This window comes from Littorina saxatilis, linkage group LG7 (assembly GCF_037325665.1).
Source record: "Littorina saxatilis isolate snail1 linkage group LG7, US_GU_Lsax_2.0, whole genome shotgun sequence".
In the NCBI taxonomy this organism is placed as follows: domain Eukaryota; kingdom Metazoa; phylum Mollusca; class Gastropoda; order Littorinimorpha; family Littorinidae; genus Littorina; species Littorina saxatilis.
The window spans coordinates 33193034-33206294 of record NC_090251.1 but is presented as its reverse complement, the minus strand read 5'-3'; the positions used below and the strand labels follow the sequence as shown (position 1 = coordinate 33206294).

The 13261-nt window shown below is 40.6% G+C and overlaps 2 protein-coding genes across 3 annotated transcripts in view; one reads left to right on the top strand and one right to left on the bottom strand.

The window, feature by feature from the left end:
* Positions 1 to 1247, top strand: part of LOC138971225 (A disintegrin and metalloproteinase with thrombospondin motifs 7-like) — a 19794-nt gene extending 18547 nt beyond the window's left edge. Inside the window, exon 15 of one of the 2 annotated variants that reach the window (XM_070343908.1) lies at positions 697 to 1247. In XM_070343908.1, the coding sequence (XP_070200009.1) occupies positions 697 to 705 (9 nt within the window). In that variant the 3' untranslated portion in view covers positions 706 to 1247. The other variant, XM_070343907.1, reaches the window with a different exon arrangement.
* Positions 1248 to 1361: 114 nt separating this feature from the next.
* LOC138971224 (nuclear pore membrane glycoprotein 210-like) overlaps positions 1362 to 13261 on the bottom strand; it is a 69060-nt gene continuing 57160 nt past the window's right edge. Inside the window, exons 40-45 of the mRNA XM_070343906.1 lie at positions 12657 to 12809; positions 11459 to 11712; positions 10034 to 10253; positions 9066 to 9182; positions 7267 to 7392; positions 1362 to 5748 (exon numbers count right to left, since the gene is read on the bottom strand). Of these exons, the coding sequence (XP_070200007.1) occupies positions 5627 to 5748; positions 7267 to 7392; positions 9066 to 9182; positions 10034 to 10253; positions 11459 to 11712; positions 12657 to 12809 (992 nt within the window). The 3' untranslated portion in view covers positions 1362 to 5626. The remainder of the gene's footprint in view (positions 5749 to 7266; positions 7393 to 9065; positions 9183 to 10033; positions 10254 to 11458; positions 11713 to 12656; positions 12810 to 13261) is intronic.

The following is a 13261-nucleotide window of genomic DNA, read 5'->3' as shown; positions in this document are numbered from 1 at the left end:
CATTTTTTTGATAAATGTCTTTGATGACGTCATATCCGGCATTTTGTAAAGGTTGAGGCGGCACTGTCACACCCTCATTTTTCAATCAAATTGATTGAAATTTTGGCCAAGCAATCTTCGACGAAGGCCGAACTTTGGTATTGCATTTCAGCTTGGAGGCTTAAAATTTAATTAATGACTTTGGTCATTAAAAATCTGAAAATTGTCATTAAATATTATTGTTTTATAAAACGATCCAAAATTACGTTTATCGTATTCTTCATCATTTTCTGATTCCAAAAACATATAAATATGTTATATTCGGATTAAAAACAAGCTCTGAAAATTAAAAATATAAAAATTATGATTCAAATTAAATTTCCGAAATCGATTTAAAAACAATTTCATCTTATTCCTTGTCCGTTCCTGATTCCAAAAACATATATATATGATATGTTTGGATTAAAAACACGCCCAGAGAGTTAAAGAGAATAGAGATATAGAAAAGCGTGCTATCCTCCTCAGCGCAACCGCTACCGCGCTTTTCTGGATTGTTAATTTCACTGCCTTTGCCACGAGCGGTGGACAGACGATGCTACGAGTGTACGGTCTTGCGGAAAAAATGCAATGCGTTCAGTTTCATTCCGTGAGTTCGACTGAGCTTGACTAAATGTTGTATTTTCGCCTTACGCGACTTGTTTTTGTTCTCTCTTTCAGGAATCTTGACATTTTTCAGTCCCACCCATGCTTTGAGATACATGTACTTTTATTTCTCTGGAAGGACTCAAGAGTCAGTCTACTGCTGGTTGTAAAACCAAGTATTCAATCAGTGGCAGATATGTATTCATAGCAAGTGAAAGGGCGTATTATTGCTGAAACTTTCTCAGGGCTATAACACCAAAACATAGTGAAAAAACAGAAAGGCCAGGGTCTACGGTGGCTCTCCCCCAGAAGCTGAGGCTTTTTTTTTATTATCTTGTAGGGACAAAGAACAGCCTCTCCTGGTATCAAAATGAAGGTTAATAAATGATAAAATAATACACATTTTGCCACCATCAACCATCCAAACTAAAAAAAAAAAGATTTTGCGGTTTTAAAAGTTAAAAAATAAACGGATTTCCGGCGAGAACTGGAAAGGTGTTAGCCATGCATACTGCATTGTTTAAAACTTGTCATTTTTGTCCATACTTTGTAATTGACTTCTTTCCTATGCGTGCCTTCAGCAGAGTCTGTTCATTGATTTTTTGGAAGAGAATAAACACTGTTAAAATGAAGCACAAGGTGTATGCATGTATCTTTGATAAATCTATTTTTTCCTCTTTTACACACACACACACACAAACGCTTGCAAAACAAAAGAAAATAGTTACCAGGCACTTGGATTTTTCCACATATAATGTAAACTGTAAAACAAATGCATGTCATATACTCCTGAAAAGAAAAAAAAACATTCGTTCACCTGAAACATACTTTGAAAAAAACTTTTCTTTGTTCTCAAAATTATTATCAATTCATCATAATTTTTCCATAAACTATGTCACACAAATCATGGACAATTCTAAACACATTTATAAATACTTGGGAGTAAAAAAAGAACACAAAATGGTCAGTTCAGAACAAGACAACTTCAATTATACACACAAAATATAACCGTCAGTTCCAACTGTAACAAAAACCAGACTGCAAAACATTTTTGTCTGCATCCTTCTTCACTTTTGCAAAGTTCGCACGGTTTATTTGTCAAGTTTCTTACAGCGTTGTTGAAAGAAAATCTTGAATTGAAAAGAAGGACCTCAATACGCATAATGTCTAACAGAAAACAAAGAGTAATTTCTTTGCAAACTTGGTAAAATTCTTTCTTTCTCTTTCTTTATTTGGTGTTTAACGTCGTTTTCAACCATTCAAGGTTATATCGCGACGTGGAAAGCGGGGAGATGGGATAGGGGAAAGGGGGAGATGGGATAGAGCCACTTGTTAAGTGTTTCTTGTTCAAAAAATTGCTCCAGGGGCTTGCAACGTAGTACAATATATGACCTTACTGGGAGAATGCAAGTTTTCAGTACAAAGGACTTAACATTTCTTACATACTGCTTGACTAAAATCTTTACAAACATTGACTATATTCTATACAAGAAACACTTAACAAGGGTAGGAGGAGAAACAGAACCGTTAGTCGCCTCTTACGACATGCTGGGTAGCATCGGGTAAATTCTTTCTCGTCCCAACCAATATGGGACTCCCCCTAACCCGTGGGGGGTACTTGGTAAAATATCAGAGAAAATTTTGAGAATACAACAAAAGACACACTCACAGTTAAACTTCCAACAAAAGTCAATATGTTTGAACAGAGAAAAAACCACACACAACAAAAGCGTGAGATCATAAAGTCGATAAATCCATATAAAGTGACCATACACTACAGCATTGCTGATAATGCATTCTGTACACTATTCTGACAGGACTAAAGCCACCCATAAGTTTCCCTTCTTCTTCTTCTTCTTCGTTCATGGGCTTAGACTCCCACGTACACTCGTGTTTCTGCACGAGTGGAATTTTACGTGCATGACCGTTTTTACCCCGCCATTTAGGCAGCCATACGCCGTTTTCAGAGGAAGCATGCTGGATATTTTCGTGTTTCTATAACCCACCGAACTCTGACATGGATTACAGGATCTTTTCCGTGCGCACTTGGTCTTGTGCTTGCGTGTACACACGAAGGGGGATAAGCCACTAGCAGGTCTGCACATAAGTTGACCTGGGAGATCGGAAAAATCTCCACACTTAACCCACCAGGCGGCCGCGGCCGGGATTCGAACCCTCGACCTTCCGATTAAGAGGCCGACGTCTTACCACCCCGCCACAGCGCCCGTCATAAGCTTCCCAATTTTGTATTCTGTTGTTGACTACACTATATTTTCACGCTGTGACTGTGGGTGTAAAGTTGATGAGCCCCAGGTTATTTTCAAATGTATTTTTTTCTTGTTCCTTTTTAACTTTTTTTGTTTTTTAGCCAAAAAAATGACATTATCAAAAGTTGTCCAAAACGATACACTATTAGTTATTTATAATTTAAAACAAAATCAGTGGAGAATAAGACTGCACATGATGCTGCCAGTTGTCTGTTGTATAAATCATCAGTGTTTCTATAAGAATACTTGCTTTATTGAACCGGTCACAAACTAGTCCACGTACTAATTGTGTATGCACATACACACAAGGTAAAGCAACATCAGTCTAATGAAAGAAAAGTAACCCAAACTTCTGTAATTCGGACAAATGAGACGCACAATCATAAGACACACACACAATGTACAGCATTGCTTCTTATGCTTGTGTTTTTCACCATAAACATCAACACAAGTTATTAACAAACGAAAAAAAGAAGACGGGGGGGGCAACAGTTCGAGGAAAAAAATATATCATCCCCTACGGAACCTTTCAATATACACATGATTTAATTAGGCAAGAGAATAACCAAAAAACTGGACAGACCCCTGCTTTGGCTTGTATTGTTTAATCTCAATGTAAGTAAGGGCAAATCCCTGTGCAACAAAATCAACTTTCAAAGAAATACACTGTGTGATGGTTTATCACACAACTTGTTAATCTAAACATAATCTATCCCCCCCCCCCCCCCCCCCCCCCCCCCCCAAAGTATTTCTGTCGCCAGGTAGAACAATTGCTCTGTAGTGCAACAGAAATAACAAAAGTCATTTAATTTTACCCTTATCTTTGAGGCTCATATATTTTCATGAAATAAATTATCACTGTTATCAGTGAGAAAGTTCAACATATGAAAAAGTTCACAAAGAGAACAATGGGAAGTCGCAGACTTCAAAGGTATACACTTATAAATTTTAAAAAGTTGGAATCTTGTACAGACAATATCAAAAACAAGGAACATTGGAACAACAATAAAGGCAGTGAGCATAACCGCAAAAATGTAACCCTTTTCTCATTCAAAATATCAAAAATCACTCGCATCCTTTGAAGCAAATTCAATGACCAAGGCAACCATGTGTAAAATGAGACAATGGTAATGAAAATGTGAAATCAGCAAATTAGGTGATGACATTCACACTAGTATAACTTTCACATATGAAAAGTATATTTTACAAAAAAACAAAAGGAATATGCCACAACAAAAAAGCACCCAGGTCAAAACTTTTGCAATGACATCTCCCTCTCTATTATCATCATCCTTTCTCACTCTCTTGCAACCAACTGAACATCAGGCCTCAATCTCTCTCTCTCATTAACCGCTTCACCGACCATCATGAGCAGTAACAGAATATCTCTCTCTCTCTCTCTAATCCTCACTCTTTCCCTCCGTCTTTTCACGTAAACCAAGGAAGCGGCCGAAGACAAATACATAACATTCACATCCAAAAAGTACCCTTTCACTAAAATATGCTGCAACAATCTCTCCTCAGAGAATGAAAATCAGTCGCACAGGTACACTCCACATATAACCCGAACGCACAAGATCACATTTGAGAGATGTTGATCGGCATCGACAGTCGGCAAAAGCGCTGCAAATTTGCCATCATTTTGGCAGATCTGCCACATTTTTTTTTTTAGGCAGCGGAAGGGTTATGCCACGGACTGCCTCAAAGAAAAAAAATAACTGCAACTGTTATTGCCATTTTAGCGAATTTGTTTAACAAAATAAATTGCAGCGACATCCCTGCATTTGAATCTGTGGCGACTTATTCACCATGCACCACGTTGACTGCCTTTTTGTCGTGCATGTCGCTCAATAATATCAGATTTTGCCATCCACTTCAATGCTGTCATGATGAAGTGTACTTTATTTCGGTGGTACAGTCAATAATGCTTGGTAATATCATCAATTTTGATATTCAAAGTGGAAACGTGATGGAAGAACTGAAAAAAAGAATCCTATGCTGTTAATGTTCTTTGATGCAAATTCTGCGCACACAAACCTCAAACTGAACCTATTGTTCCCTATGTCTTACAATACTCATAATGATTGGATTGGATTGGATTGGATTGGATAAGATTTACAGTCCAGTGAGGTTACCCTCATGGAAATTTGGGCTGCTTTCTCCCCGGGGAAAGCGAGCTGCCATACATACGGCGCTACCCATATTTTTTTTTCCTGCATGCGTGTATTCATGTTTCCTGAGACTTAATGCCGTGTGAGATGGATTTTTTTTTACTTTATTCCAAGTCCCACGGGTATTTGATGGACATTTTTATCTATGCCTATACAATTTTGCCAGGAAAGACCCTTTTGTCAATCGTGGGATCTTTAACGTGCACACCCCAATGTAGTGTACACGAAGGGACCTCGGTTTTTCGTCTCATCCGAAAGACTAGCACTTGAACCCACCACCTATGTGATGCTGTATGTACGTAAAGACATTCACCGCTGAGGTCAACAAAGTGTACTGCAATTCACTGTAATACAATGCTGTCTTCATTGTCTCCCTTCACAGAAAGGATTAAAATCCTCACCACCACAGATGGAAATCATTTCAAGGTATGGAAGCTTCACAACATCTTTGGTAACTGGAATCCTGAAAAGTTATATGAGAATGTCATTTGAAGTAAGAACTTAGTAGTAGAGACATTTGGCATCTTGGTCATCATATAGAAAATAGAGACGTGAGTTTTTGTGCGACTAGGATTTTGTAAAAGAGGCGTAGGGGGATCGCTTGTAGGGTGTTAAACTGGGGTCTTGCTGGTTGTAGTTGACAGACCACAGGCGAGGGGATGCTGGTGAAAGACTGCCCCGAGGTGAACCTGCAAAAAAGAAAAAAAAAAGAAATGGTGATACAAGTTCTTCAAATCTAAAAATAAAACTACATGCACCGGTTTCATCATGATATTGAGCCAAAAAAATGAAGCCCCAACATGCTGAAATTGCTGTTCACTAGCCTTGTACAGAAACAACTCATGTAACAATGTAAACTAGTGACCTAAAACTATTCATCAACACACTCCAAGCCCCCACCATCACTCCTGTCTCTGTATCGCTCAGGCATGCACACGCACACGGATGCATGCACATACAAACAAGAAGGGCAAAGCCCATACGACTCACATGCTTGACCTTGACCTTTACATGACCTTGACCTTCAGGGTCAAGGTCAAATAACCAAACCTAGCAATGACATCATACACTAAGAACTGCTTTACACATTTTTCCTACCAAAATACATGTGACCTTGACCCAAGGTCAAGGTCATCCAAGGTCATGCAACACAAAGCTGTTAATTCAAGACACAGGAAGTACAATGGTGCTTATTGGCTCTTTCTACCATGAGATATGGTCACTTTTAGTGGTTCACTACCTTATTTTGGTCACATTTCATAAGGGTCAAAGTGACCTTGACCTTGATCATATGTGACCAAATGTGTCTCATGATGAAAGCATAACATGTGCCCCACATAATTTTTAAGTTTGAAACAGTTATCTTCCATAGTTCAGGGTCAAGGTCACTTCAAAATATGTATACAATCCAACTTTGAAGAGCTCCTGTGACCTTGACCTTGAAGCAAGGTAAACCAAACTGGTATCAAAAGATGGGGCTTACTTTTCCCTATATATCATATATAGGTGAGGTATTCAATCTCAAAAACTTCAGAGAAAATGGGAAAAATGTGAAAAATAGGTGTTTTTTAGACAACATTTATGGCCCCTGCGACCTTGACCTTGAAGCAAGGTCAAGATGCTATGTATGTTTTTTGGGGCCTTGTCATGATACACCATCTTGCCAAATTTGGTACTGATAGACTGAATAGTGTCCAAGAAATATCCAACGTTAAAGTTTTCCGGACGGACGACTCGGGTGAGTACATAGACTCACTTTTGCTTCGCATGTGAGTCAAAAAGGGTTAAACCACATACATTTACCACAACAGCATGAGTTCTTTTGGCAAAATATAGCTTAAGTCGTCGTAATATAAATCATAATGAAGTAACTGTAAAATATTTCAATCTAATAAAAGAGCAGTCTGATTGGAAGCAAAACACAACACACAATTACGAAAAACAAGACTGAAACACAACATCTCACATTTGATAATTTTGTTGAATATGACAGCCCGGGCACTGCTTGCTGATAATGAATATTGTCACCGAAAGACAACAGGAAGCATAGGTTCACGTAAAGCGAACGAAGACGAAAAAGAAACGATTGACTTTTTACCAATGTTGGCGCATCGAACCAAAATGAACTAGATTATTCTTGCATTTTGTTTAAAAGTGCGCATGGCAGAGACAGACAGACACACACTCTCTCTCTTGCTGTCTGTTACCTGGGGAGGTGGGGTGCAGGAAGGCGTGAGGACTGGCAGGAGGAGGGGTGGAGGTGGAGCTCTGGTTCTGGAACACGTTGGGCGTTGCTGAAGCCTTGTAGCGAGGACCCAAAATGGCGTGATAGCCTGCACGAAAAACATAAGATGGTACAGTACTTCTGTGTGTGCATTCATTTTAGATTAGAGCTCACTTCCACGGTTACTGACTGTAACGAACACAAACAGTTATCTTAAACACTGATTCATTCATTTCATTGTTCTTCGCACCCTTTTCAATCTTCCTAAAGATCAGATGACAGCTCCATTTTATTCACGGGCAGGGGAAATAGCAGGTCGGTAGCGGCGCTGACTTCAAGACCAGTTGTCACTATTGGCGTGGGTTCAATCCCAATGTTGTGGGAATTCTCAATTTTTTCTCTGAATTGTTACCAAGTTTGCAGAGAAATTACTCTTTGTTTTCTGTAAGACATTAAGTGTATTGAGGGCCTTCTTTTCAAACAACACTGTAAAAAAACTTGCCAAATAAACAGTGTGAATTTTGCCAAAGGGAAGTAACTTTGCGCAGTCTCTCCTCAGTGTCCGAACACCCCCCATGTGCACTCGTGCGCATGATAAAGAACCCTAGTTAACATCGAAAGTCTCGGGGTTTGGAACCATGAATACACGCTTGCAGGAAAAAGAAAAACAATGGGAAGTGCTGCTGTATGGCAGCTCGCTTTCCCCAGTGAGAAAGCAGCACACATTTTCATGAAGGTCACCTCACAGGACTATATAAAATCTTAGGCAAAAAAAAAAAAAGGTCTGTTTACGGTAACATAGGCCAAAAAAATAGGGTCGGTAGGTCGGGATTTTTTTTTTTTTTTTTTTTTTTTCCAAAAAACCATATTTTTACGTTATTTTGCAAAAAAAACCAAAAGATTTTTTTCCCCCCCCCCCAAATGCAAAAAAAAAAGTCTAGGGTCGCGCGAAAAAAATAGGGTCGGTCGGGTTACCGTAAACAGACCTTTTTTTTTTTGCCTTATCTTTATCCTTAAAACACAATGGACGACAGGCGCAATGGCTTGTTGGTAAGATGTCGGCCTCCAAAGCGGAAGGTCGTGGGTTCCAATCCCGTCCCTGCCTCGTGGGTTAAGGTAGAGATTTTTCTGATCTTCCAGGTCAACTTATGTGCAGACCTGCCAGTGCCTTATCCCCCTTCGTGTGTACACGCAAGCACAAGATCAAGTGCGCACGGAAAAGATCCTGTAATCCATGTCAGAGTTCGGTGGGTTATAGAAACACGAAAATACCCAGCATGCTTCCTCCGAAAGCGGCATATGGCTGCCTAACAGGCGGGGTAAAAACGGTCATACACGTAAAAACCCACTCGTGCAAAAACACGATTGTACGTGGGAGTTTCAGCCCACAAACGCAAAAGAAGAAGAAGACAAGAAATTCCTCCGAGGTAGGAAAAACACCCCCGTCCTTACCATTCTCACTGCCACCAACTGAGAAGGTTATTTCCCTTTGACCATTAATATGTCCCTCTATAAGTCCTTGTAGAATCTTAATCCACCAATAACTCCCTAACCGTGTGTTTGACTGGTCCCAATTTTTGTAAGGACCGTCTCAGGAATGTATAGAACCTGTTCACCAAGTTTGGTGACGATCGGTCCGTTCATTCTTGAGATCTATATGCGAACACAAACACACAAACAAACAAACAAACAAACACATCGACCGAATCCTATACACACCCCTATACCGGGGGTGTAATAACACAATTGACCAAACCAATGAAACGAGGAAGGGGGACTGACCAACAAGCACTGCAGCTCCAGTGGCGAGGATGATGATGAGCAGCACAAACCAGGACTGGTAGTTGTTCAGGGTGGACCGAATCAGGTAGCTCCAGCCTACGTCGTGTCTGTAGTGACCTGTGGGTGAACGGACATAAACTCAAGTCATGTGCGTTCAGTGCAGGCAATGTAAATAAAAGATATATCTGAAGAAACATAACTTAATTTAACTTAATTTGGATGACGAAATTTTATAAAATTAATTCACTAACAAAAAATCCACTTCACCACAGCAAGCAGTCTTGGTTTTTGGTAAATGTCCAAGTGGAGGGATGGTCCAGTGATGGCGCTAATATTTTTTTAAACTGGTACACAAACTTTTATGATGAAAACAGTCCAGAAACAAAAGGTAGGCTGGTCATTGGAACCAGTAAGAGTCCAACTCAGAGTACTGCTTTTGTTGTTTTACCAGCGAAAAAAACGGTAGTTCTAAAAATCAACCGGTAGGTTATACCGGCAGCCAATTATTTTCCGGTATTTTCTCATTTCAACCGGTAAAATACCGGTAATTACCGGTTAACGCCAATACTGGATGGTCTTATCCCATGTAAAAGCCTGTCCAGATTTGAGACGGTGAGCCACACTGTGCCTTTAACAGACTACAAATGGAGTCAATTGTATAAAGGTGTCCTCAAGTCGGCAGAGATTGATATCACTGTACAAAGTTATAAGGTGTAACTTTTTCTTTGCGAGTGTCTGCTGAAAGACTCATCGAACTTGATGTCAGTTAAATGGCCTAAACACCTGTACCAGAAAGGTGTCATAATTGTCATTACAATACTCTTTACTGTTCTCAAAATGCACACCATCTATGCAAGCATCCCTTCTATGGCATGACAATCCTGAAGCACTTTTGTTACCGATAGGACCACAGTATTCCCAGCCTGTTCATTTGTGACATACAACTGATACAAGTGTGAAGAACTCACGTGGTACATCAGGCTTCTGCCCGAACAGTTTGATATAGACAGGGATGCGATGTTTCTGCCCTGTACGCTGGTTGCTAAGTTCAAGGTGAAGGTCAAGGTTCTCTCGTTCCCACAAGGTCAGCGAGTCCTTGAGACGCACAGGGTACAAAACCACTGCACCGCTCTGGGGGTCAATCTCTGGGGTGAGCACTTCCACTAGGGTAGGATCACTGGCTGTCACCTGAACAGGGAAATAACAATTTTGAATGGATGATCACATAACTGAGGAACACTGAAGAAGAAGAAGGATAGATGATGACCATTAACGAAGCAAAGCAGTCGCCAATGAGCACTGTTTCCAGTGTTGCCTGTAGACAAATTCAGAAATGAAGAATCTGTATCATGAACATAGATGCATCAGACATACAGCTATTCTCATCGACCACAAAAGCAAAGAGACTGGCTTCAGATTTAAAGAGCATCTGGAAGGAACAGCATGTCCCAATAGGTCAAAAGGAAGAAAGAAAGACAAGATAAGACAAGACAAAATGAGACAAGACAAAATATTTATTAACAAGGGTAAGAGCAAGTAATGCATGCTTTTTTTTTTTAATCCAGCCCTTGCCCTGAATAGGGTCAACAAGAACAACAAAACAGAAAAAAGGTGGACAGAGCCTGTGCTGTGGGAAACTGTTGCAGAAGTATCTTCATTATTGATTGATTATCAGTTTTAGAACGTGTCCATAAGCAGTCTGCTTGTTAACGTTCTTAATGTTGTTACTGTTTAAAACGTGTATACAAGAAAATTAATAAAAACACGCTTAAACCAAGTATCTTCATGTGAATCTACCATAAAGAAGGGAAGTGAAGCTGCAGGGCATTGCCATGGTTATTTTGTGCTCCATGAGTTTTTAGTCAATATGGTTACAAGAACAGATCATTCGGTAGAAAAGTAAGCGTCTACTTGAACTCAGCCTGGGGCTGGGATGTAGCTCAGTCGATAGCGCGCTGGATTTGTATCCAGTTGACCGCTGTCAGCGTGAGTTCGTCCCCACGTTCGGCGAGAGATTTATTTCTCAGAGTCAACTTTGTGTGCAGACTCTCCCCGGTGTCCGAACACCCCCGTGTGTACACACAAGCACAAGACCAAGTGCGCACGAAAAAGATCCTGTAATCCATGTCAGAGTTCGGTGGGTTATAGAAACACAAAAATACCCTGCATGCTTCCTCCGAAAGCGGCGTATGGCTGCCTAACAGGCGGGGTAAAAAACGGTCATACACGTAAAATTCCACTCGTGCAAAAAACACGAGTGTACATGGGAGTTTCAGCCCACGAACGCATAAGAAGAAGAAGGACTCAGCCTGAAGCATTGATCACATCCCATTCAACCCGCAACAAAATGAAAGATGAAAAAACAAACACAAAAGCAACGTTGCCATAGCTACCTGGATGTGCTCCATGACCCTGGTCACCGTGGCAACACGAATTGACCCCAGGGGTGACATTGTGGTAAGGTGAAGCTCGGCGTTGTACACATGGAATGCTGGCAGCAAATCTAAACTGGCCACGTCTGACTGAACTTCATGCTGCCCGGCCATCCCCGGCAGAGTGATCTGAAGCTCCACGCCTGACTGGAGCGTGGCCACTGACTGCAGAGTGTGAGGGGATGCCACCGACTGTATCCAGCACCCATGTTCACCTGTAGCAAATCAAATCAATTTAACTTGATTATCTCAAATCTGAGAAATTACATTGGTGGCGCACCAACATGAAGACAAAACGGACACTACAACATTGTTCACATTTACAATAAATGTACTAACTGATATGATTCTTATATCATAACAATATGAACACATCAGGAATGTTGCACTGATGTGGCCTCCAAAACCAACCGAACAAGGTGCAGCTGTTTGACAATCATTTTTCTATTTTTCAAGATGACAACTCGGGGGTCGGGTAGCTCAGTTGCTAGAGCACTGGACTTGTGATCAAGTCACAGGTTCGAATCCCGGCAGGGACGAACACGGGTCAACTTTTTGTGCAGACTCAGAGACAGTATCCATGTCCCACCCCAGTCTCATGACAGTGGGGTGTAAAAGACCTCGGTCATTCTGCCATAAGTGCAGGTGGCTGATTACACCTAAACACGCACACACCTGGGTAGCGCGACTCTGTTGCTGCTAGCTTTCCACTGGGAGGAAACGACCCGAATTTTCCAGTATTGAGATAATCGAGTAAATAAATTGAAATGGAATGAAATGAACCTCATGCTGACTCTTCTCTGCCCAACAACCCCACCCTGGTAACCTCTGTTGAAAATCGGAACAAGTATCCCAACCTCCACAAGAATGTTGGCAGTATTTTTTTCCCGAAACGGACAAGGCGAGTCACCAATAAAGTGACAAACCTTTCATGTGATTTTAATAACTTGACAAATACAAGACCAAGAAAAAAAAACCCACACATTTTACAAGATTTCAATTCCCCCGAAAGCGGCGTATGTCTGCCTGAATGCCGGGGTTAAAACGGTCATACACGTAAAAACCCACTCGTGCACAAACATGAGTGAACCTGTGAGTTTCAGCCCATGAACGAAGAAGATGGAACAAGATTTTAAAAGCCCACCACAAGCTGACGTACCTGACGATGGATCAAACTTTGCATGTGCAACAAAGATGTCTGCCACGCTAGTTTCAGCTTGGTGATTGGTCAGATGTAGGTCACATGTGAACGGTATGATTGGAGACATGTATTCCAGTTTCTTCTCCTCTGTTGAAGGGCTCCAATTATTGCCTGCAAAAGTTGCACCAAACTAAGATGTCAAAGCTATACCGAAAGCAACAAAAAATGAAAGTGTGTATCAATGATAGATATTGCCACAAATAAGCTTGAATTTCTCCATGTGCTAATGGAAAATTACAATAAGCCAATTGACTAGACTTACAGCACCAACATTAGAAAAAAGGTCCTTGAAAGATAACAGAAGTGTTTGCAACGTTCCAACAGGGACTAGTTACCACATCCTAGATTGTTCTTGAATCTACTTAAAGTGCAAACACACTACAGTAGAACCCCCCTTTAAAGACTTCCCCCATTTTAAGACCCTGTTTTTTCAGACTTTTTGATCATAACCTGTGTAAATTTACCCCCATTTTAAGACCCTGTTTTTTCAGACTTTTTGATCATAACCTGTGTAAATTTACCCCCATTTTAAGACCCTGTTTTTTCAGACTTTTTGATCATAA